This window comes from Silurus aristotelis (assembly GCF_946808225.1).
Source record: "Silurus aristotelis genome assembly, chromosome: 3".
In the NCBI taxonomy this organism is placed as follows: domain Eukaryota; kingdom Metazoa; phylum Chordata; class Actinopteri; order Siluriformes; family Siluridae; genus Silurus; species Silurus aristotelis.
The window spans coordinates 24,395,217-24,421,770 of record NC_139576.1 but is presented as its reverse complement, the minus strand read 5'-3'; the positions used below and the strand labels follow the sequence as shown (position 1 = coordinate 24,421,770).

The 26,554-nt window shown below is 37.2% G+C and overlaps 3 protein-coding genes across 4 annotated transcripts; 2 read left to right on the top strand and 1 right to left on the bottom strand.

Annotated features, from left to right (window-relative positions):
* Window positions 1–2,474: 2,474 nt before the first annotated feature.
* Window positions 2,475–7,868, top strand: bbs5 (Bardet-Biedl syndrome 5). Its single transcript, XM_083537921.1, has 12 exons — window positions 2,475–2,704; window positions 3,282–3,364; window positions 4,089–4,154; window positions 4,255–4,304; window positions 4,406–4,533; window positions 4,721–4,856; window positions 4,943–5,038; window positions 5,136–5,198; window positions 5,281–5,415; window positions 5,502–5,585; window positions 6,245–6,268; window positions 6,376–7,868. Exons 1-12 carry the CDS (start codon window positions 2,643–2,645, stop codon window positions 6,475–6,477), a joined length of 1,029 nt encoding a protein of 342 aa, XP_083394047.1. The 5' UTR covers window positions 2,475–2,642; the 3' UTR covers window positions 6,478–7,868.
* A 969-nt stretch (window positions 7,869–8,837) lies between these two features.
* Window positions 8,838–16,509, top strand: klhl41a (kelch-like family member 41a). Its single transcript, XM_083537920.1, has 6 exons — window positions 8,838–10,016; window positions 11,008–11,165; window positions 11,279–11,386; window positions 11,476–11,661; window positions 15,724–15,867; window positions 15,999–16,509. Exons 1-6 carry the CDS (start codon window positions 8,946–8,948, stop codon window positions 16,108–16,110), a joined length of 1,779 nt encoding a protein of 592 aa, XP_083394046.1. The 5' UTR covers window positions 8,838–8,945; the 3' UTR covers window positions 16,111–16,509.
* Window positions 16,423–25,004, bottom strand: fastkd1 (FAST kinase domains 1). 2 transcript variants are annotated; one of them, XM_083537918.1, is made up of 15 exons: window positions 24,567–25,004; window positions 23,841–24,243; window positions 23,604–23,672; window positions 23,301–23,426; window positions 22,766–23,164; window positions 22,244–22,354; window positions 21,943–22,074; window positions 19,446–19,932; window positions 18,569–18,683; window positions 18,329–18,457; window positions 17,911–18,042; window positions 17,685–17,798; window positions 17,461–17,602; window positions 16,842–16,956; window positions 16,423–16,757 (listed from the first exon to the last, which is right to left on the bottom strand). In XM_083537918.1, exons 2-15 carry the CDS (start codon window positions 24,173–24,175, stop codon window positions 16,656–16,658), a joined length of 2,508 nt encoding a protein of 835 aa, XP_083394044.1. In that variant the 5' UTR covers window positions 24,176–24,243; window positions 24,567–25,004; the 3' UTR covers window positions 16,423–16,655. The 2 variants fall into 2 exon arrangements, with proteins under 2 accessions (XP_083394044.1, XP_083394045.1); XM_083537919.1 differs by having other exon boundaries at window positions 24,713–24,845.
* Between the last annotated feature and the right edge of the window lie 1,550 nt (window positions 25,005–26,554).

Below are 26,554 nucleotides of genomic sequence, written 5' to 3'. Positions count from 1 at the left end.
ATTCCATGCCCGGAAGGATTAAGGCAGTGCTAGATAACAATGGTGCTCAGACAAAATATTGATAATTTGACACGTTTACTTAGAGTGTACTCACTTTTGTCTAAAATATATACAATTTTCATTTCTAGAGTATTGTTCCTTGAAAATATATAATAAAATGGTTGCTGAAATGTGAGGGGTTTATTTACTTTTGTGAGATACTGTATATTAAAATATATATATTTTCATATGCAAATAAATATGATTTTAATTTTAATTAAAATCATTTAATTTTAATTCTCTAAATTACAGAAAAGACTCTGACGTAGCGTAATTATTCATAACCCTAAATAATTAAGAATGATAAAGGTACTACATTATGTTTAATTAGAAGCTAGGCCTTGTATTCTTTACTTGATGTTTTAGGAGCAAAATGATGGATATAGTAATTTTAGTTTTGTTTGTTACAGAATACCAATTATGTTACCTGTAAAATCTTAACTGTGATTGATGTTAGCGTTGAGTACAATGTGTATGACTGATGCTTTTGTACTTTTTTAAATAAATGTAAATGTTTTCTTTAACTGTGTCGTTATGTGTGACTTATGTGTAGCTCACAGGTTATACAAACGTCTGTAAGAAGTGTATAGTTGTCTAGACAAGATCTAAGTACACTTACCAGCCATTTTAGTAGGAATACACACCTGTTCATTCACACAAATATCCAGTCAATCATGTTACAGTAGTAGACAGATCAAGAGTTTTGTGTTTAGATTAATCCAAATGGGGGAAAATATATGATCTAACTGGCTTTTACTATGGTAGTGTTAATGATGGTAGAGAGGTCCATTTGGGTATTCAAATACTGAAGTTCTGCTAGGATTTTCACATAAAACAGTCTCTAGACTTTGCACAGAATGGTGAGGGAAAAAAACAACATCAAGTGAGCGTCAGTTCTTTGGGTGAAAACATCTTTTTTAATAAGAGAGATTAGTGGATAATTGCCAGTCGAGTTTATTCTGATAAAGATGAGGAAAAGATGAGGAAGCTAACCATAAACATAATCTAAAAACCAAACTAAATCACGATGTCAAGAAAAGGAACTCAGAATACATGATGAGGCAGATGGGCTACAGCAGCTGCAATCAGGTTACATTTATACTTATACCTCATACCTGAAATTTTTATAGAACATAATATAGTATAAATGTGTATGTACCTACAGTAACAGTCAAAAGTTTGGGCGCACCATCTCCTTTAGTGGTTTTCCTTTATTTGTTTTATTTTTAACATTTTACAATAATACTGAAGACATCCAAACTATGAAAGAACATATATGGAATTATGTATAAAACATAAATGTGTTAAATATATTTAATATTCTACAAAGTATATATATCTAGCTTTTATGACAGATTTGCACACTCTTGGCAGTTAGTCAGTCAATCAGGTTTCCAACAATCTTTTGAAATACTTGTGTACTTGTTGGCTGCTTTTTCTTTACTCTCTGATCCAGGTGAAGACAGGTGAGCTGATGCAGAACTTTATCACAATCATTCTTGAGCAAATAGCTCTTACATAACCTAGAGGTGTGGCTCTGGTCCCACTAAGTGCAAACCAGATGGGACATCAAGTCACTGCAAAATTCTCTGGAAGAAATGCTGGTTGTGTGTCCTCACTATTGACTAAATCAACAACAGTGTCAACAGCAAAGAACCCCTTACCATTTTCTTGTTCTTGTGAAGTAGTAGTTTCTCTGCCACAATTCCACCATGAAGGCCTGACTCCTCTAAACTGTGGATGTTGAAATAGGTCTGCAATTTTTAACTCAGAGAAGCATTTATATAAACCGGCCATTTCTGAGGCTGTTAATTCTTATAAACGTATCCTTTGCATAGTTTAGGGAATTGCAATTGGAAATACATTTTAAGTTCTTGAGATTTTTAGATTTGACTTTCAATCATTTCTCAAAGTAATGATGAACTGAGTGTTTCTTGCCATAATATAGATTTGTTCAGTGTCTAGACTAAAACAATCTAAAATATAAAACATATTTTGTTTTTTTTTTTTAAACATGGGTTTTTTTTCACATAATTTCATACGTGTGTTTTTTTTTATAGTTTGGATGTCTTCAGTATTAATGTACAATGTTATAAAAGAAAACCACTGAAGGAGAAGGTGTGTCCAAACTTTTGACTGGTACTTTATGTTGCTATTTGCATTTCTGCATATATTCATGTTTGTATATACATGAAAGTATACATTGCAATTTGCACTTTTTCTTAGTGTATTTACATTTATCTATCTGTGAGGATTGGGCAGCAGTCGAAGGTGGGGGCCTGCTTAGACTGCTTCCCCCGCGACCCGGATTACGGATAAGCGGGAGAAAATAAATGAATGAATGAATGAATGAATATGTGTGTGTGTGTGTGTGTGATTGTTTATTTATTTAGATATTCCCCTGTAGCAGTTTAAGAATCTACACGGCGGATTGGCCTGTCCCGCTTGCCGTATCACGTGCTGTTCAGTGTTACTACGGTGATGCATAAACGCTTGCCTTAAATCCTCTTATCGGGCTTCTAGCGAGTGTCGTTGTGTGAATTTGTCTCGGTTACACACCTGAACGTGTCAGCTTTGTTTTGCGGCGTGTTTCCGGACCGATCATGGCTGGGGTGTTAGATGCACTTTGGGAGGACAGAGATGTCCGCTTTGACATCACACCACAGTAAGCTAACAGACAGAATTAGAGCTAAGGGTTAGCCCATTAGCATCGTTACAAAGCTAAAAACACTGAAGGTAAAGCGTATGTTATACCTATTTATCTACATAAAGAGTGTATGTTTTAGCCTGATATGTGAAGCTCAGTATTTAGCACACTAGCAGGTCTAGTTTAGGGCTTTAACTGTTCACATCAGTGACTCTTTTGACTGTAAAATTAATGCCATAGACCCCTTCAGTACACATGTATATTATGAACAAAATCCTATTAGTAGTAGAAGTAACCACAATATTACTACTAATAATAATAGCAAAAACAATGATAATAATTAGAGAAATTATCTAAATATGGACAGTAATATTCTCAATATTCCTTACGACACTGAAACATTTAATTCCTGGGTTTTTCACCAACAAGTCCAAGCTGTTTTTCAATACTAAGATTTGTATTAAACTTGTTCAATTCAAGTGACCAGTCAAACAGAATAATATCTCCAATCACAAATACAGCTGAGACAATACAATTTTACCAACCATCATACCAAAAACAAGTTGTTTTTTCATTATTTTTTGCTTGATTTTAGACAGATGAAAACCAGGCCTGGTGAGGTGCTGATTGACTGCCTGGATTCAATCGAAGACACTAAAGGAAATAATGGTGATAGAGGTGCTTATCTCATCTCATCTATTTATTTTACTTTTTTGTAGATATAACCACAATTCCAAAAAGGTGAGGACCCTGTGTAAGATTTAAATTAAATTAGATTGCAATGATTTGCAAATCTCATCATATCACATTAAATCACATCATATATGATATCATATCAAATATTTGAACTGAGGAAATTTATCATTTTAAGGACTTTTTTGCTTTATAATGCACCAACTATTTAAACATTTTTAACTGGTTATATATATATATATATATATATATATATATATATATGTATGTGTATGTGTATGTGTGTGTGTGTGTGTGTGTGTGTGTGTGTGTGTGTATAAAATGGAGCAACTGTTCTAGAGTGCAGTGTGTGTTAATCATGTTTTAGTCCTTCATTTGTGTTAGTATTAGACCACAGGAGTGCTGGACATTTTTGAGTCTCCTGTTTTTTTTTTCCAACCATGTTAAAAAATCCAACCAACATTGAGGCACCTGAACCAGGACAATACAATATGATTTCAGATTTCACATGATTTTTCTTAATAAAAAGGCCAAAGAGTGTAAATACAATGTAGGCTTGCCTAATAGACTAGCCATAATTTTTTTTATATATTTGATCATGCATAGTATGAGCCATTAAACAAAGCAAAAGAAACTATAGTGACTGCTGAGTATATATGTAATTTTTACTGTTTTTAATTCTTTCATTTTTTCCAATTTCTTGCTAAAGGAAGACTCCTGGTAACCAATTTGAGAATCATTTGGCATTCTGTTGCTTTGCCGAGGGTTAACTTATGTAAGTGTTATCTATTACAATTGAGAAATATTGTAAAAGCTTTTTAAGTGTCCATAAGCATTGCTAAAAACTATATACGGCACTCTTTTCTAATCTACAGCTGTGGGATACAATTCTGTCATAAACATCACTACGAGAACAGCGAATTCAGTAAGAACACTTTTTCTGTGTTTTTCGATCAGTCATGTTTGGACTTGGGTTTATTACTAGTGTGCTGTGTATGACTTTTTTATGGTTTGTAACTGTTATAGAAACTGAGGGGGCAGACAGAAGCTCTCTACATCCTGACTAAATCGAACAACACAAGATTTGAGTTTATCTTCACTAATGTCATTCCTGGAAGTCCAAGACTGTTCACTTCTGTTATTGCTGTACACAGGTATGGTCACATATCTTTACATATTGAACGCCCCACTAACCCTGAGCCTTAACCACTGAGCTACCACTTCCAGATTATTATAAAACATTATAACATTAATCCATAGTATAGAATTTACAATGTGCAACAGATGAAACTACTGTAAAAGTTACTGTTGAAAATTAATCAACTAATTCTAACCACTCAGAGCTTATGAGACCTCCAAAATGTACCGGGATCTCAAATTAAGAGCGGCTTTGATTCAGAATAAACAGCTAAGACTTCTGCCTCGTGAACAAGTCTATGACAAAATCAATGGAGTTTGGAATTTATCCAGTGATCAGGTAACTTTACAGTGAACACTGGAACAAAGGACTGGGTAAATTCTTTAAAATGTTGCACATGGATGTAATTTTGTTTTGGGTTTCAGGGTAACCTGGGCACTTTCTTTATTACTAATGTGAGGATAGTGTGGCACGCCAACATGAATGAAAGCTTCAACGTCAGCATTCCTTACTTGCAAATTGTAAGTACTGAAGCTGTTAGTCGGTAACTGTTGTTTAAATGGTGATGTTAGAATGAATATATATATATGACTGGTCCTCTGTTTTTTTTTTGCGAAGCGCTCTATAAGGATTCGAGACTCCAAGTTTGGACTCGCGCTTGTGATCGAGAGCTCTCAGCAGGTAGGTCTGACTATAAACTCAGCGATTTTTATGTATAAATATAGCCAGGATTTTGTTTTCTGATAACAGACTGCTCTTTCAGACAGGTGGATATGTACTGGGTTTTAAGATCGATCCACTGGACAAGTTACAGGATGCAGTGAAAGAAATAAATTCTCTTCACAAAGTCTATTCTGCAAACCCAATCTTTGGTGTGGAATACGAGATGGAGGAAAAGGTCAATTGAAAAGAAAGAAAAAGATCTTAAGTTCATGAAAGATGTGTCTTTGGTTAACGGGTCAACATGTGTGATGTATATCACAGCCACAGCCGTTGGAGGAGCTCACAGTGGAGCAGCTTCCCGATGATGTAGAGATCGAGGCAGATGAACAGACAGATGCTTTTACAGTGAGTGTTTTACACTAACGCTAATTTACATCACACAGTCAGCAGAGGTGATTAAAAGTTTTTGTTTGGTGATTGTTTTGTTTTCTTAAGTATCAGAGCATGTGTTGTTCTATTCACTACACATTCAGCCACTAACATCATACATATCTGAATTTGATTTTTAAACAAGAGATCTGAATTCCAAACATGTCATCACATTGTTGTTTTTTGTTGGGCACCGCTGATGTACAGTATACAGTACAAACATATACCTTGGGAGCCAGAGCTTCTGTCAGAGGCTATGTCCTATAAAATATATTATCTTGGAAAACCTCCATTCTCCAGTCCATGACTCCACTTATATATTAAAGCTAGAACCTCAAGACATTAACTAATAATAATAAAAAAAAGTTTTGATGCTCAGATTTAAGATCCTTTAAGCACTGATTATATGCTTGACTTGAGAAATTTGGAGCTATGACTTTTTTACAAAGGTATTCTTCTACACGAGTAGCTGCACTTTTATCACCTCTGATTATCCTTTCTCACACTCTGAAAATAACCCCAGGCTTAAGCCAGGTATCACAACTACGCATCAGTACTGACTACTGTTGCCTGGTTTCAAACATGTTTACACTGATGTGCATTTTTCAATTGTTGTTTTGTTTATTTTCTTACAGGCATACTTTGCTGATAGCAACAAGGTATACTGACTACCTTCCTACTTAAATATCATGAAATCACTCATTAACTTACCTTTTATCTGTAAAATATCTGGTATTTTGACCAATATTTCATTTGCCTTTTAAAGCAACAAGACCGGGAGCCAGTGTTCTCTGAAGAACTTGGTTTGGCGGTGGAGAAGTTGAAAGATGGCTTCACGCTTCAAGGACTTTGGGAAGTCATGGGTTGAAAAGACAGTCAGGATCCATCTATCTAAGAGTGTATTTAAAGACTAAATGAGAGTTTTATGGCTTGAATTCTAATTGCTGTAGTGATTACAGACATTTGTATATAGTATTTATTTATTTCTAAGTTTAATTTTGTATGTTATTTATATACAGGTACATCTCAATAAATTAGATCATTAAAAAGTTGATTTTGTATTTTTTTTTTTTTGTAATTGAATACAGAATGTGCAACCTGTATATTATATAGATTTATTACACACAGACTGATATTTTAAGTGTTTATTTCTCATAATTTTTTTTATTTTGGCTCACATTTAACAAAAAAAACAATCTCAAAAAAATTTGAATACCTCATAAGACCAATAAAATAAAATGTTAGTGAATTGTTGGCCTTCTGGAAAGCATCTTCATTTACTGTATATGTACTCAATACTTAGTAGGGGCTCCTTTTGCTTTAATTACTGCCTCAATTCACCGCGGCATGAAGGTGATCAGTCTGTGGCACTGCTGAGGTGGTATGAAAGCCCAGGTTTCTTTTACAGTGGCCTTCAGCTCATTTGCATTTTTTGGCCTCTTGTTTCTTATTTTCCTCTTGACAATACCCTTAGATTCTCTATGGTGTTTCAGGTCTGGTGAGTTTGCTGGCCAGTCAAGCACACCAACACCATGTTCAATTAACCAACTTTTGGTGCTTTTGGCAGTGTGGGCAGGAAAATGAAACCAGCATCTCCATAAAGCTGGTCAGCAGAGAGAAGCATGAAGTGCTCTAAAACCTCGTGGAAGTCGGCTGTGCTGATCTTGGACTTGATAAAACACAGTGGACCAACACCAGCAGATGACATGACTCCTGAAACCACCACTGACTATGCAAACTTTACACTGGACTATTCTGTGCCTCTCCTTGATTTCCAAATGAAATGCAACATTTTTCTAACCTTTCATTTAAAAGACGACTTTGGCCCACTGAGCAATAGTCCAGTGCTTTTTGTCCTTTGCTCAGGTAAGACACCTCTGACGTTGTCTCTGGTTCAGGAGTAGCTCGACACAAGGAATGCGTCAGTTGTAGCCCATGGATACGTCTGTGCCTGGTGGCTCTTGAAACACTGACTCCAGCTGCAGTCCACTCTTTGTGAATCTCCCCCAAATTAAATGAAATTAAGCTTAAATGAGCTTAATTTCACCATTTTCGACAAAAAGTTTTCCTTCCATTCAACTTTCGATTGCTTGGATACAGCATTCTGTGAACAGCCGGCTTCTTTACCGATGACCTTTCGTGTCTTACCCTCCACGTGCAGGGTGTCAATGATCGTCTTCTGTACAACTGTCAAGTCAGCAGTCTTCCCCCATGATTGTGTAGCCTTTTTCACAATATTAAAATTTCTGAGATACTGAATTTTGGGTTTTCATTAAAAGAAACATTTAAAATATATTCTGCGTGTTATGAATCTATATAATATACGAGTTTCACTTTTTGTATTGAATTACAAAATAAATAAACTTTTTAATGATATTCAAATTTATTGAGATGCATCTGTATAATATGAAAACAGATGAGCAACACCGACAAGTTATTTTCCTTACGATCGATTTATCTCAGTGTAAGTCGGAAATAAAAAATATATAAAAAATACGCCTATAAAATATCTTTATAGGCGTAAAATAAAATATATATAATCATATTAACATTTTTATATTATACATATTATAAAAATATCATATTTTGCTCCTAATAAACCAAAACAGCAACATGAGCTGTGCGATTTAAAAATTTTTTTTTTTTTTTTAGCAGTTATATCATGCAAACCAAAATTTCGTGATGAGTATTTTGTGGCCTGTCATTTAAAACAATAGCATCATTCAACTATTTTAAAATGTGTCACTATTGCTAAGGATTGAAACAAACAGCTCAGTAGCACAGATTAACCGTTCCAACAGCTGCTCTTTGCTGACCTGTTAGCTGGGGAAGGTCAACACATAGGAAAAACAGTCACCATGTAAATAGAAACCTACACACAGAAGAGAAGCCAGCATGAGTCAGAACCAGGACAAGATGATGAGGGATGTGTGCCATTGTCTGTTTAGAGATCCTTACAGAATTAATTAAAAAGGAAAAAAAACTTTTTCAAATGTACTTAACATGATGTATACAATTCAATAAGAACAATAGACGAAAGGTACTTTCTCACTTGAGAATGTGAGAGTAGCCCAGACATAATTTCCTAGGTCATGGATCACAGTTGTTTCTTTCTGTCTTCCACCAGCTGCCAAATGAGTCCGTTTTCTAATCTGGCCAACCTGAATTCTTTGTCTGTGATGGATGGCTAAATATAGAGTGGCAGGGTTAAACTACTCCAGCTTCTGTCTTTGCTCTGTGTCAACCCCAGCTATTACTACCAAGATAGCGAGAGAGGTGGAAGCAGTGCAATACCAACATCCTCCCTGATCCACACACATACATACACAGATCGAGATGGACCCGAGCATAAAGGAAGACCTGAAGCTCTATCAGAGTACGCTGCTCCAAGACGGCCTGAACGACCTCCTGAAGGAGAACAAGTTTGTCGACTGCGTTCTGAAAGTAGGGGACAGAAGTCTGCCGTGCCACAAACTCATCATGGCAGCATGTAGCCCTTACTTTAGAGAGATTTTTTTTTCTGAAGAAAAGAGCAGCCCAGGCAAAGAGGTGGTGCTGGAAAAGGTGGATCCAGCCATCATGGAAATGATTGTAAATTATCTCTATTCTGCAGAAATTGATATTTCAGATGAAAATGTGCAGGATGTTCTTGCAGTAGCCAACGAGTTTCAGATACCGTCCGTTTTCACGGTGTGTGTAAACTACCTGCAGAAGAACCTCACCCTAGGAAACTGTCTGGCGATCTACAGAATGGGCTTGGTGACGAATTGTCCAAGGCTGGCCATGGCAGCAAGAGACTACATCGCTGAACGATTTGAGATTCTATCCACGGAGCAAGATTTTCTCGATTTCATCCCTCCTGAACTGTTCGCCATCATAGGGAGTGATGCTCTCAACGTAGAGAAAGAGGAAATAGTGTTTGAGCTGCTCATGAGGTGGATCAGGAAGGACAAAGAGAACCGGGCAAAGCATTTAGGCGATGCTTTCGAGCACATTCGTTTCCGATTGCTTGCAGAGAAGTATTTCAAGGAAAAGGTGGAGAAGGATGATATTATTAAAGCTGATCCTGAGCTTGTAAAGAAACTTAAAATCATCAAAGATGCCTTTGCTGGAAAACTTCCAGGAAAGGTAGGAGGGAAAGAGGCTGGAGAGAACAAAATGCCTGGATATCTGAACGACACCCGAAGGATTGGCATGTACGCCAAGGACCTAATCCTGATGATTAGCGACACGGCGGCCGTGGCTTACGACCCTGTTGAGAACGAATGCTCACTGGCAGCAATGGCCGAGCAGATATCTAAGAATCATGTCTGCATCATTACCAAAAAGAATCAACTTTTTGTTGCAGGTGGACTGTTTGCGGACGAGGAAAATAAAGAATCACCTTTGCAGTGCTACTGTTTTCAGGTAGATGAGAGCATTTCCACACTCTGCACATCCCAAAGTATTTTATTCCTAATATACTGCAGCCCTATTTTAACAATCACAGGTCTTTATTTATTAATGATACAATTTGATCTGCTTATTCAATATCATTGAACACCTGAAACATTAGTTTCTACCAGAACTAGTTACTGCTTACACTTATGTTATAGCAGCTGTCTTTTCACTAATCTCCAAGTAAAAAACAAAACAAAAAAACAACAAAGAAGTTTATCGTGATTTTGAAACCATCAAGTGCAAACTCCTTTGTCCAAAGACTTCTCCTGTAGAGAAAATCTAAACACTCCTTACACAAAAACATCACCAATTACAAGTGTGATTTATCTGGCTATGATTTTCTTATTAGCCCTTGATTATTAGTCTAAGTCCATGTAAATTATCTGTTACTTTAGAAAGTCATTTTTACTACAGGGTGGGCAAAAAAGTAACTAGGTGATATCTAATGGCCTTATTTTCATACAGGATGGTGCACCACTCTATTTTGCTCTTATGGTGTGTGCGTGGTTAAACCAGCTTTGGGTGTTGGCTGGGACGAAGTACATGGCCTCCGTAAAGTCCAGATCTCACTTAATGTGATTTTTTCCTGTGAGGCCACGTATAGGAGGAGGTGTAAAGGACAAAGCCTCACACAATGGAGGACTCGGAGGCACAGATTCAGGAGGTTCTTAAAAGCGACTGCCTTCAGTGCATTTCATTCCCGGCCATTTGAGGGAACTAGTTGGCGCCACCGGTGCCTACGTTGAAATTTAAAGATTTGCTTTAATTTTTCTATGTAATAAAGCAAATGTACAAATGTTTCAATACATGTGTATTAGAAATATTGACTTTACCAATGTTTAATGCAGAGTTATTAATCACCCACCCTGTAGAAACAATGCATCGATATAAGCCTGTGATTTCAATTTCATGCAACTCACTTCAATTGAATTCAATCTAATCCTGATGTGAATTACAGCTGGATCCTATTAGTGCAGACTGGATTGCTATGCCACCACTGCCTTCTCCCCGATGTCTCTTTGCCATGGGAGAATTTGAGAACCTTATATTTGCTGTTGCTGGCAAAGATTTACAGACCAATGAGTCTCTTGACTCAGTGATGTGTTTTGACACAATGTAAGTGCGACATCCATTACCTTGTTTTCCACTTTATATGATCCTGACAATTAAAAAGATTCACATGTCTCTTATGAGTCCTTTTTGTTGTTTTTTGTTTTGTTTTGTCACAGAAAGATGAAATGGACCGAGACGAAAAAGATTCCCCTGCGGATACACGGCCACAGTGTGATCTCACAAAACGGCCTGGTCTACTGTATAGGAGGAAAGACAGATGACAAGTAAGATGAGTGTTGAAGTGATGCTGACTATAACAATCTAAATCTCCCAAATATTCTTAAAGTGTGGTTTTGTCTGTATAACAAAACAGCAAAACCATCAACAAGATGTTTGCATATAACCATAAGAAGTCTGAATGGAAGGAGTTGGCATCAATGAAAACACCACGGTCCATGTTTGGGGCAGTTGTCCATAAAGAGAAGATAATTGTGGTTGGAGGAGTCAATGAGGACACCCTTTTAGCATCGTGTGAAGCCTATGACTTTGGAAGCAACAAGTAAGTGCCATTTTGTAGCTGTTTTAATACATATTACACGCCATGGTCTAAATGTGTACACAGATATGCACTTGAGCAGACCGAACTGATTCCTTCTGAGGTTTTTTTACTTAAACTTTCAAAAGCATGTAAATATCTGATCATCACATACATACAATCTGTAGACCTTCTCCTAATGTTAGAATTATACAAATTGAATGTCTATGTATGCTGTAGCATTAAGATCAGACTTCACTGAAACCATGTTCCTATGCACAAAGCAAAGTCCACAAGCACATGACTTGATGAGAAGAAAGAACACATGGCCCGAATAGATCAATGACCTCAAACCTACTTAAAGGGTTTTGGGATAAATTGGAATGTTACATTAGTTCAACATCAGTGCCGGACGCTATAATGTTCTTGTGGCTCAAATGATCCCACAAAACACATTCAATATTCTAATAAAAAGCCGTCCTAAAAGAGTGGGAGTTATTAATTATTATTATATAATACAATATTAATTGCATGGAATTGGATGTTCAACAAACCCAAATAATTGTGATGGATAAATGTTCACATATTTTCGACAATAAAATCTATAAGCCCAAAAGAGAGGTCGTTATTGACGTAAATAGAATTTAATTTATCCACTATGAACTTATCAGTCGACTGACAGATCAGCATTATATATACAGTGGGTACGGAAAGTATTCAGACCCCCTTAAATTTTTCACTCTTTGTTATATTGCAGCCATTTGCTAAAATCATTTAAGTTCATTCTTCTTCCTCATGAATGTACACACAGCTCCCCATATTGACAGAAAAACACAGAATTGTTGACATTGTTGCAGATTTATTAAAAAAGAAAAACTGAAATATCACATGGTCCTAAGTATTCAGACCCTTTGCTGTGACACTCATATATTTAACTCAGGTGCTTTCCATTTCTTCTGATCATCCTTGAGATGGTTCTACACCTTCATTTGAGTCCAGCTGTGTTTGATTATATTGATTGGACTTGATTAGGAAAGCCACACACCTTTCTATATAAGACCTTCCAGATCACAATGCATGTCAGAGCAAATGAGAATCATGAGGTCAAAGGAACTGCCTGAAGAGCTCAGAGACAGAATTGTGGCAAGGCACAGATCTGGCCAAGGTTACAAAAAGATTTCTGCTGCACTTAAGGTTCCTAAGAGCACAGTGGCCTCCATAATCCTCAAATGGAAACGTTTGGGACGACCAGAACCCTTCCTAGAGCTGGCCGTCCGGCCAAACTGAGCTATCGGGGGAGAAGAGCCTTGGTGAGAGAGGTAAAGAAGAACCCAAAGATCACTGTGGCTGAGCTCCAGAGATGCAGTCAGGAGATGGGAGAAAGTTGTAGAAAGTCAACCATCACTGCAGCCCTCCACCAGTCGGGGGCTTTATGGCAGAGTGGCCCGACGGAAGCCTCTCCTCAGTGTAAGACACATGAAAGCCCGCATGGAGTTTGCTAAAAAACACCTGAAGGACTCTTAGATGGTGAGAAATAAGATTCTCTGGTCTGATGAGACCAAAATAGAACTTTTTGGCCTTAATTCTAAGCGGTATGTGTGGAGAAAACCAGGCACTGCTCATCACCTGTCCAATACAGTCCCAACAGTGAAGCATGGTGGTGGCAGCATCATGCTGTGGGGGTGTTTTTCAGCTGCAGGGACAGGACGACTGGTTGCAATCGAGGGAAAGATGAATGCAGCCAAGTACAGGGATATCCTGGACAAAAACCTTCTCCAGAGTGCTCTGGACCTCAGACTGGGCCGAAGGTTTACCTTCCAACAAGACAATGACCCTAAGCACACAGCTAAAAAAACGAAGGAGTGGCTTCACAACAACTCCGTGACTGTTCTTGAATGGCCCAGCCAGAGCCCTGACTTAAACCCAATTGAGCATCTCTGGAGAGACCTAAAAATGGCTGTCCACCAACGTTTACCATCCAACCTGACAGAACTGGAGAGGATCTGCAAGGAGGAATGGCAGAGGATCCCCAAATCCAGGTGTGAAAGACTTGTTGCATCTTTCCCAAAAAGACTCCTGGCTGTATTAGATCAAAAGGGGGCTTCTACTAAATACTGAGCAAAGGGTCTGAATACTTAGGACCATGTGATATTTCAGTTTTTCTTTTTTAATAAATCTGCAACAATGTCAACAATTCTGTGTTTTTCTGTCAGTATGGGGTGCTATGTGTACATTCATGAGGAAGAAGAATGAACCTAAATGATTTTAGCAAATGGCTGCAATATAACAAATGTGAAAAATTTAAGGGGGGTCTGAATACTTTCCGTACCCACTGTGTGTATGTGTATATATATATATATATATATATATATATATATATATATATATATATATATATATATATATATATATATATACAGTGAGGAAAATAAGTATTTTAACACCCTGCTATTTTGCAAGTTCTCCCACTTAGAAATCATGGAGGGGTCTGAAATTGTCATCGTAGGTGCATGTCCACTGTGAGAGACATAATCTAAAAAAAAAAATCCAGAAATCACAATGTATGATTTTTAAACTATTTATTTGTATGATACAGCTGCAAATAAGTATTTGAACACCTGAGAAAGTCAATGTTAATATTTGGTACAGTAGCATTTGTTTGAGGTCAAACGTTTCCTGTAGTTTATCACCAGGTTTGAACACACTGAAGGAGGGATTTTGGCCCACTCCTCCACACAGATCTTCTCTAGATCAGTCAGGTTTCTGGCCTGTCGCTGAGAAACACGGAGTTTGAGCTCCCTCCAAAGATTCTCTATTGGGTTTAGGTCTGGAGACTGGCTAGGCCACGCCAGAACCTTGATATGCTTCTTACAGAGCCACTCCTTGGTTATCCTGGCTGTGTGCTTCGGGTCATTGTCATGTTGGAAGACCCAGCCTTGACCCATCTTCAATGCTCTAACTGAGGGAAGGAGGTTGTTCCCCAAAATCTCGCAATACATGGCCCCGGTCATCCTCTCCTTAATACAGTGCAGTCGCCCTGTCCCATGTGCAGAAAAACACCCCCAAAGCATGATGCTACCACCCCCATGCTTCACAGTAGGGATGGTGTTCTTGGGATGGTACTCATCATTCTTCTTCCTCCAAACACGTTTATTGAAATTATGACCCAAAAGTTTTATTTTGGTCGCATCTGACCACATGACTTTCTCCCATGACTCCTCTGGATCATCCAAATGGTCATTGGCAAACTTAAGACGTGCCTGGACATGTGCTGGTTTAAGCAGGTGAACCTTCCGTGCCATGCATGATTTCAAACCATGACGTCTTAGTGTATTACCAACAGTAACCTTGGAAACGGTGGTCCCAGCTCTTTTCAGGTCATTGACCAGCTCCTTCCGTGTAGTTCTGGGTTGATTTCTCATCTTCCTTAGGATCATTGAGACCCCACGAGGTGAGATCTTGCATGGAGCCCCAGTCCGAGGGAGATTGACAGTCATGTTTAGCTTCTTCCATTTTCTAATGATTGCTCCAACAGTGGACCTTTTTTCACCAAGCTGCTTGGCAATTTCCCCGTAGCCCTTTCCAGCCTTGTGGAGGTGTACAATTTTGTCTCTAGTGTCTTTGGACAGCACTTTGGTCTTGGCCATGTTAGTAGTTGGATTCTTACTGATTGTATGGGGTGGACAGGTGTCTTTATGCAGCTAACGACCTCAAACAGGTGCATCTAATTTAGGATAATAAATGTAGTGGAGGTGGACATTTTAAAGGCAGACTAACAGGTCTTTGAGGGTCAGAATTCTAGCTGATAGACAGGTGTTCAAATACTTATTTGCAGCTGTATCATACAAACAAATAGTTTAAAAATCATATATTGTGATTTCTGGATTTTTTTTTTTAGATTATGTCTCTCAGTGGACATGCACCTACGATGACAATTTCAGACCCCTCCATGATTTCTAAGTGGGAGAACTTGCAAAATAGCAGGGTGTTCAAATACTTATTTTCCTCACTGTATATGTATATATATATATATATATATTTATTTATATATTGTAATTATACTTTATCATTATTTTTGACTTGTAGGTGGGAAGCCTTCCCTGAATTTGCACAGGAAAGAAGTTCAGTAAATGTTGTTAGTGTTGATGGAGAGCTTTATGCAATCGGAGGCTTTACCATGGTAGGGCAAGATAAAGAATGTGTGCCATCAGAGATCACAGACATTTGGCAGTAAGTACTCATCACCACAATTGTGTTATAACTATTACAACAAACAACAAGTAATGCTATTATAGGCTATTATGAGTGTTCCTGCAAAAATGTCTAACCTTTTGGCTGTTTTTTAAAATTTTTTATTATAGGTATGAAGAGGACACGAAGCAGTGGGCTGGAATTTTGAGGGAGATGCGTTATGCAGCTGGTGCTTCCTGCGTTTCCATGCGACTGAATGCTGCAAAAATGCCCAAACTGTAAAAATAGTCCCGGTTTCTGTAATGGGACATGATATTTTAAGCCTTACTTGATGATTCCAATTATGTGAAGATATAATTTAGTAGTGCATGAGCATGAAACCCACACTGGTTTGAGTTTAGGATGATTTCACAAGATTGCCATATATTCGTACGCACAAGTGAACTTTTTGTTGTTGAATTGTTCAGCTCAAAAACCTGTATTTGCTTAACCCTTTCATGATGATGACTACACATCAAGAAAAAAAATCGGAATTCATATATGAAGAATATATGCACGAAAGGGTTGATTCATCAATCAAAGTACAACGTTACAACATTTGAAATGAGTTTATTACAGAAATAATATTTATATTGCAATATATACAAATAATAAAAAACTCACAGTAGACATTACTGACAATGTGGTATTTCTCTGTATTCTTGTATTTAATATAAGAATGAGGTATTTGCACATCATATGCAGTCCATCAACAGCCACACTCTCTAGAATGAATATCCAGAGACGAAGAGTGGATTTTTTGGTATCATCATGAGTGCTCGGAAAATTTATGTGACTATGGGAAGTTCCTTGAATAACCTATTTCGCAAATATTCCTTCCAGGCCTCAGGTGTTGAAAGCTCCATAGAGTTCCATTCAAAGTGAGGAACCTGTGTTGAACAATAGTTCATAAAGCTAGTAATGTTCTTCTTTTCTAACTAGATAACAACTGAAAACATTCTTTATTTACTCACCTGCAGAACATGATATCCTAAAATCTCCAGATGTCTCTTTCTCATCAGGACATCTCCTTTAACATGCTGTGAGTGTTTGCAGAAGGACTTGGAATTCAGGAACTCTATAGCAATACTGAGGGAACAGGTATAAAAAAAAAAAAAGAAAAGAATTAATCTATAGATTACTGCTGTTGAATTATAAAATATGACTAAATAGGAAGCAGGAAGTCCTAATAATAGTTCCGGTTGTAATTCAAATTACAGACTAATTTAAGACTAATAAATAGTGATTATATTCTAATATTAATTTAAAAAAATGGACAAAGATTTGTTTTTCTATGGAGATGTTTATGAATGGAAGGGGCCTCCAGTACTTTGTATTCACAAATTGTATAACACAGGAGATCTTTCAAGAAAGAGGCCTTTGTGCTTTCTCTGAAACATGAAAATTTTTTGTCCTATTCACTTCAAGAGAGCAAGATGCATAAAAGAGAATCTGGGATTGAATAAGGAATGAATGTATTCAGCTGCTATAATGTAAGTGACCTCAGTAAAGAACTTGCAGCAATATAAGTGCAACTTTAATCATGCTGTTCGGTTATGTTTTATTTGATATCAAATTTAAATATGTACATACCGCTTAGCACCTGGAGGTAGCTCTGTCCTTTCCTTCTCTGTCCCAGAGTCCCAGTGCACCTTGCCATTTTCGTTGATCTGCAAGTCACTCAGTTTACTGTAAGGTATCGCCTGCTGATTGTGATCCAGGACGCACTCATAGTCTGCAAAGTTGATACGGATGTGTAAAACCATTCCAACTACTTTCTCTCCGTGAAATGTTTGAAACTTAACCCTTAAACTTACCAACAGTGTAGAAGTACGGAGTCAAACCTCCTACTTTGACACAGTTGATGCCTCCAAGCACTTCTCCCAGCATCCTGTGGATCTGCTGCTGGGCGAGATTAACTGAGCTGTGGTCTGTGTTTCAAAAAGAGAAATTCAGTTTTTACCCTTCATGGTAAATTGTTTCACTTGTGGTGCTCTGAAAACCATGCACTACAATAAAACATCTGCAGGTATCTTTAATCACCTCTCTTATGGAGCTGCATGCAGTAACGCTCATGGAACCAGGGCACCTGAAACTCTGGGCACTCGAGACACAAGGCGCGGTTCAGCTGCATCAAGCGGGAACGTACTCGCATGTTCTGAGCGCTTGGTAATGCTGGTAGTGGGAAAGTATATAACTGTAAATAAAAAGCTGATAACCGCTTAGTAGTGCGCATGATGTATTAAGTGCTTTTTTTAAACGAGAGGTATCAAGTATCTTTTCAGGGATCTTGTATCTCTTTTACACAGAGATTACACAAGATCACATACAAGATGAATTTACAACATATTTCAATCTGATTTACTCAAATTACTTTTTCCATTTGGCAGAATTACATAAATTAACACTAGAAATTTTCTGACTGGTAGAAGAACGACGAGAACTAAAAAGTTGCACATACTCTCAAGCTGTGCATCCAGCCTCGCCAAAAAATCCACTCGGAATATTTCTCTGATTAGAGGCTCTGGGAAACGGTTGGTCAGAGCCAAAATGTAAGTCAACAGGACCAACATGTGAGGCTCAAACGAACCTGGGAATATCAAAAACAACATTTAAGTTTGTTTCTAGTTCAAATTTCCAGAACCAAAATGAGTCCAAGTTCCAAAAAAAAGAAAAGAAAAAAGAAAGAAATAAAACTTACCGATTTTGGTGGGACAATGCTGAATGTAAGCATCAAATAACTCGTCCACCTTTGGAGAGTCGTAGTTAAGTAGAGCAAATGGGAGTAAAGTGGCATAAATTGCAGAGTAATGAATCTGTAAGGGGTAATAGAAAAAAGTTTAAGTATGTCTGTAAATGCAGAAAAATACATTCACTATTAAATAAATCAATCAGATATAGTGAATGTCAAAAGATCAAAAAACATCTCAACCTAATACCACAGTGTTTAAGGTTTACACAAATGAAAATGAGAAACGTAATGCCTGGTCTTTTCTTCAAATGCCCAGTATGCAGTTAACCTGTGCCGTATTGACCGAAGTAGAAAATCTGTTCTTCCACTGTTCTAGCCTAACTAGGTTTAAGTTCATTTTCAAGGTTATTTACATAGCGCTTTCACAACAGTCTCAAAGCAGCTTTACAGGACGTAAGAATTATACAACAAATACATTATAATAGAAGTGAATTATAAGATTTTGAGTGACATCTCTCTTCAACAATTGATTTTAATCTGCAGAACTGCCTCTTACTGACATTTTTTGGTTTTCGCACCATTCTATGGAAACTCGTTTAATACCCAAACAGCTCAACTGGCACCAACAACCATGGCACATTTTTCACAATTCTGATATTTGATTAACATAAACTGAATCTACTCACTTTTAAGTTTCTGCTACATGATTGACTTTCTGGATAATTGCATGAACATGTTTTTTTACTATAGTGGTTTCTAAGTCTATTCACAAATTTATCTGCACCATTAATTCACAAATTAGTTCACAAAAGGAAATCAGTATAATTTTTATCATACTAACAGCAATTGCTTCACTAAATACTAAAAACATTTTTCAACCTCCTACCTTGTGTGTGTTTTCTAAGGCAACACTAGCGATTCGGTCCAGCAGCAGAGTAGAGCGATAGGTGGTCCTGGTCAAAAATAGAACCAGGTCTAGCATGTTGATCCAGGTGAGCTGATCTGCCAACTTCTGAAGCACCACAACCGTCTCCTCGAGCAGCATCTCCTCAAACCATTCCCCTGACATGAATTTTAGCTCGTCCATGAGCAGGTCCAGTCTCTTGGCTGCATGCACTCGATCATGTGCATGGCGGTTTAGGCTCTGCAGCACATGTACGTACCTGCTGTGAGTGCTCTGGCTATAGGAGGGGTCATTCCGCATCCATTTAGCAACGGCTGTTGTGAGTGAACTTAAACCGATCAGGTTGCATTGAGGCAGCACGGCATCGATGCGAGAGAAGACCGAATCCTCGATTCGTGCGGAGGGCAGCATGGCAAGCACACGGGTTAGCATTGTCACCTCGTATATGTGCACACAGGTCTGTAAGTAACTAATAAAGATGGAAACAATGGGATATAATTTATAATACCAAGATCATTATAATATAATAAACAATAACACCACCACTGTTTTACATTTAATCCCTCACTCTATCATATGCAACAATAAATATATTGAATATAAAAATGTATCATTAGTAGAGGTGGGAAGTAACAAAGTACAAATACTTCATTACTGTACTTAAGTGGATTTTCCTGGTATTAGTACTTTACTTCAATATTTATTTTTCAGTTAAGTTTTTACTGTCACTTATTACATATTTACACAAATATCTGTACTTTCTACTTTTTACATTTTCAAAACAGACTCGTTACTTTAGTTTTTATCTATTTAGTGAAATGTTAATGTTTTCTTCTCACTGCACTCATCAACCTATTTCCTGTCATTACGCGTTTATTTTTATTTTTTCAAGGCAACAACAAATATGGGGCAAACATGGATAAGACAGAGGGAGTCAGTGATGTAATCATGACTGAAAACAGAGACATTCCTTACCACCTGATCATCATCTTTTCTCTGCTTGTGTACTATATAGTGGTTGTTCAGCTGGGATACATTCATTAGGTAACAACATTTGAAATTCATTTTGTACCAATATGTTATTTAGACCTGTCAAAATGCTAATTAATTTTTGAAAGAAAACATTTTATTAATGCGCGATTAATGCATTTCTGTCCTTCCGTTTATAAAATAAAAAATCAATAAATATAAATGTGGCAAAATTAAAACCTTCAGCGCAACACCTGTTTATTCATGATGTCCTTTCTTTACTCAGTTATAAAAAGTAAACGATAAACAGAATACTTGAATACTTGCATCACAGACATGATGAATATATAAATAGAAAGCTTGAAACACCTACTTTTAAAAATAAACCAATTCACATTGAATTTAAATATTCCCTGATTATGTAATCTGTATGAAAGTGAGAACAGGTACAGTTTCTCAGGTATCACCTCATTAACCGTGCGTGTGGAAACATAGCAAAGGTTCCATTTGGTGTCCTGATGATTAACGTAATTTGATTTTAATATGATTTACCATAATTGCTTTAAAACATTTACAAGAATATTTTGTCTTTAGAATATTTTGTCTTTAACATAGATGTTGAGTCTGGTTTTACTAATAATAAACATACATTCGAAAAATGCCCATGTTGATTTAGAGTATTAAAAAAATGTAAAGTATTAATATAAGGTACATTTATAACAGATAAAAATGTGTGATTAAGTTGCGATTAATTATAAGTAAACTGACGACAATCATGCAATTAACCACAATTAAATATTTTAATCGATTGACAGCCCTAATATTAATCTAATGCAAGGTCCAGTTACCAGCGTGACACTAAAACAGGTAGAAGTAATGGCTATTTTTTTTTCTTAAGTACGTGTCAGAGCCCAAACTTCTTTACTTTAACTTGAGTAAAAAAGTATAGTCAGTACTTTTAACAGAGTATTTTAAAACATGAGTATCTGTACTCCTTCTTAAGTGAAGGATGTGTTCACTTTTGCCACCTCTAATATAAAATATCTACCTATTCATTATTTCAGGAGGAAACAAGTCATTAAAATTGATTCTAATAGCATCGCTTCCTTACTCTGCATAATAACGACGTCATAGTGCATAGCAACTGCAGAGTTCACCGAGGTAATTAGCAATACAAACATTAAATGAAACTAATCACCTCATACAACTTAATCAATTAAATGATGTTAATAACAAATGTTAATATTTGTAATCAGAATCAGGTTTATTGGCCAAGTGTGTTGACACACACAAGGAATTTGGTTCCAGCTGTTAGTGACTCTCAAAAGTACAGACATAAATAAAACATATACATGACAAAACAGACAAGACAAGAACAGACTATACAAGACAATACAAGACAATATGAGACAGTACAGACAGTGTGGGTAATAAATAGGGATACACTATTTACACTACACAATACACTATCAATGCTGATAAAGCAACTATTGAACTGGCTGAGACTCACCGGAGCACAATGCACCTCAGGCTGGAGAAGAGCTCAGGACTCTGACAGTGCAGCAGAACAAGCGCCTGGATGGTCTTTGCGATCTCTACCGGCCTATACACCTCCAAATTCCTGTGCAGTACGGATGCAATCCTACAAAATTCAATCAACACATATCTATAAAGAATATACAGCCTAACCAGCTCTATCCCAACATGATGAAGTTGCTCTAAACTCACTGATATATGCTACAGATTACAGTCCCGAGATCACTAAACACTTCTTTTTATAAAAACCAGAGAAGCAAGGTTGAAGGTCATACTTATTAATGAGTTGAAAGTTCCGGCTCTGTGTCTCCTCCAGTGTCTCAGCAATTACTAGAGCTTGTTGAGCATTTAGCTGATCAGCCAGCAGCAGCGCTGTACTTTCCAACCTGTGATACGAAAACACAAAGTTAGAAATAAAATTTTAAATGTCTTAAACCTGGCAGCAATTCTAAAGAGCTCTGGTTCAATTTGGAATCCGGGTTACTGTGTGTGTGGAGGTTCTGTGCCTGTTCTGACCATGTCAATGAGGGAATTAGTTTATTTTGGCCCATTCCGTTTGAATGGGTGTGTGAATGTCTACATTCATGTAGTATTCTCAAAGTATTCCTGAGAACGATTATGCTGATTAAGCAGCTTTTGAAGATGAATAACTGCATCATATAAGGAACAACAAACCAAGCTGTTATATACGCACCAGTGGTGTGATTGCATTTCATGCATACCCATGCCTTACCCATGCACCACCCCCTTCATTCAATTTTATTTTATTTTTGTTTATGTTCATTTTTGCAATTTACCTTTCTCTGATCGCTGGTCCTGCCAGGGGACCTAAAGCAGTAAAGAGCTTTGTAAAAGACTCCGGATCAGTGCACAAGTCCATCAGCTCCACCAGCCTCTCTATTGCAGCCTGTCTAAAGTCCCAGTTGCTGAACGGAAGGGACCGATACAGTGTCACTATAATACTGAGGTTCTCCACATCCAGATTTGGGATATTCTTAAGTAGAATGTGACTGCATTTTTCTAACAAAGGTCGATGAATGAACTTGATATGGCGGAGGAACTGCACTACCCTCCTAGGATTGTTATAATGGGACGCGTCCATGCTGTCCAACAGGATCTCAGCCTTTTCAATCAGCGCGTCCCGTAAGCGGGCAGACAGCAGCGACGACATGCTGATCATGAGCGTTGTTAACACTCTGAAAAAGATTACTGATTATTATTATTATTATTATGATTTCTATCTGGATAAAGGACTTGTGCAAAGTGACATGGTTTATTTTTTAGAAATACAGAGAATCAGAAATAGAGATATTAGAAATTGTGAATCAATACCTGGCATCTTCTATTGAATCCAGCTTCTGACTCACAATCTCAGCAATGTGACCCATCAGTGGACTGTGGTGCAGCCCCAGGTCATTCAGACAAATAGATAACTTTGACAGAGTTGTCATGGGGAATCTGAAAAATAGATTAAGCTTGGGTATAAAATTTAAACAAAATCTACCAGATTAATATTGCTATTGTAAAAAATTACAATCCGTAAATCTGTAGAAATGAACGTATATAATTCTAATATGACAAACCCCTTTTAAAGTGTCATTAAAATATTATCAACAGGTATTAGGGCAGCATTACCTTTCTAATCTGTTCCAGGCTTCAATCACCAGCTGCTGGATGAGAGAATCATGTGGTTCAATTTGCAGTCTTTTCCAACAAAAAAAAAGAAAAGAAATAAACAGAACATTAGATGAATAGATGCATTAGTCCTGGGGTCGTTTTCATCATTTTACTGCTGCATGTGTGACTAAAAGTGCTTTTAACTATGGTTAAGTAACCACAAGCCAATTCTGTGTTTGAGACAATATTATGTACCTGAGTCCACCATAAAGTATGTCCACCACCGTTGCATCATCCATCAGGCTGATTTTGTTCTCAGCCAGAACTCGAAGTGTGAGGAACTGTGGATGAGCTCGGATCAGTTTGACCGTCCGCAGCATTTCTGGTCTCTCCCTCTGAAACTGCCACAGCAGGCCCACGGCAAAGCCCACATGACTGACTGAGAGCTTCACCTTGTTCTTGCTCACCACGTCAAAGAGCTGGTTCTCAGCCGTGCAGGCCCTGAGCTGCCCCAAGATAAGGTCATGACACACAGTGCCATGATGAAACAATCTGTGAGGGTGCCAGCACAAGGCACGGAGCCTGAACATGACCGCAAACAGGTCAGGAAAGCAGCCTGCTCTTCATATTACACTCTTCAGAACTGGAACTTCTAGAGCTGGGGCAAAGAGATGAGATAAGATGAGATGAGATGAGATTAGATAAAATGTGTTGATTTTGTTCTGCTGATTATGACTTTAAAGAGAGAAATTACTACTAGGAGGCTCCTTATTCATTTCCCTGGCTTGGGCATGAACAGAGTACAGGGTTATTTAAAAAGAATGAACCGATTTCATTACGCAATATTTTATTAAGGAAAAGCAATACAAACCTCCTGACAAGTCACAAGTATTATACTTACAATATATACTATATATACTCACTTTATATCAACCCAATACCTTAATAACCCTGTATAATACAGGAATGACTATACTATACTGGAAGATGGAGCCGTCAAAGGGGTCGTCAAAGTAACAGGAAAACTTGTACTCTAACCCCACATCACAAACAGGGTGTCATTATCAACTATAAAATATAGTGCCACTTTTGGGACTATGACACAATAAAAAAGACCTGAAACTTACTTAAACTGTATTCACAAAGACATGATATGGTTTCATGGTGTTAGCGGGCAGGTTTGACCTATCCTCAACTCACGTGGGAACATTTGGTTAGTTAGCTAGCTCCGAATCTTAGGAAATATAAATTAAATAAATTAAATATAGGAATTTATTTTACACTAACCACAGTTTCTGTCGGATTAAATCGGGCTATTATAACGAATTTATGTTAATGTCTCTAAAAGAACCACTGTGGGGACTTTTTTTAATACGCAGCTAATTTGGCGTTTTAAGTTTCAACAATTGCTTCCGGTTCACAATGTAACGAACCGCAGGAGAAATACAGAAAGGGGGGGCTTTTATAAGCCAAAATAAAAGCTCTGTGTTCGCGGTCATTTGGACGCGTTATGCCAAAAAAGTACTCCCGAGTAAATTATGTAACTATGTAGAATGTCTCTTTTATTGTAAACGTGTATTATTAATAATAATAATAATAATAATAATAATAATAATAATATGCAGGGACAGTCGAGGGCGAATCATTTCTATTATACATTTTTATCTTTATCTTTTATTTATTCATTCATTTATTCATTCATTCGTCTTCAGAAACCCTTTTCCCCCTGGCAATGGTCATGAAGGGAACAGGGACCTCTAAATGCAGGCATTGTAGAAATGTTATGTTACCCTGTTAAGTTAGCCAGTTATTATCAATAGTGAAAAAATAACAAAAGTCAAAATACCAAGTAAATATTACAACTAAGGTTAGGATCCAGGGTTGTGGTTTCAAAGACTTTATTGAGCAGAAATAAAGCAAAGTGGTTCTATGGAAATATCCCAAAAACACAATCAACACAAAATCTTGACAGTCTTCTGTGTAAAACTTTTCTCCAAACATTCCTTTAACTGCCATCATTATTCCCAGGTTCTTTCCAGTAATGGTGGAGGAGTCCATTCATCACTATTTTTCTAAAAAAGTAGCATGCAATTCACACATAGCCACTTCATGACCCTCTATCCCGACCACTACTTCAAATCTTTGCTATCTGTTCTTTTCACACATTTCTGTTTCAATTGTGCTGATTCTTATCAAACATTAAGCACCTTTAAATATACTGACTTGATGTGTGCCACAAAAATATATATTTCATGCATAACAGAATTTCTCAATAATCAAAAGGGTTACAAGGTAAAAATGTTGTACATATAAATCACAGTACACCACAATACACATATCACACTGAGGTGCAATGAGACGCCCAGTTTCCCATCCTGTTTTTGGTAGGTGGGAGGTACAGTAATTGCAAACTCAGGAGAAAACCCATGCAGATATGTGGAGAACATGCAAAATTGCATACGCTTGTATAACCCATGCTCAGGATCATATGGGGAACCTTGAGCTGTGAGGCAACAGCACTATCATACGCACCACTATTTAATACAATTATGCATTTACTAATTTAGACTTAAGAGGAAAGGCTTTTGGTCATCTTTTTGCATTTTCACTACAATTGTTTGTGTAAACACTATATTTGGCTATGCAGTCTTCAGTATAGTTCTCAAAAGGCAAAATGACCAAATTAATCACAAACATTATAATATAATTATGACCAAAGTTTGTTAAAAGATTAGAAATATTGTACTATAGTGTACGTAGTGTTAACGTATAGTATCTTTCCAAATCTGAACATCCAAGGTGATTTATCTCCACATAAAGATCTTGTCATCTCAATGGACAACTGTCTGTTCTCACCGTCGGCCACTGTATGCAACCTTTGGGTAACCATGGGTAATGAACTATCCTTCTTCTCAGACACTGCTAATATAGCATACTCATGTCAATTTCTCTTTTACAGTATCAGGAGA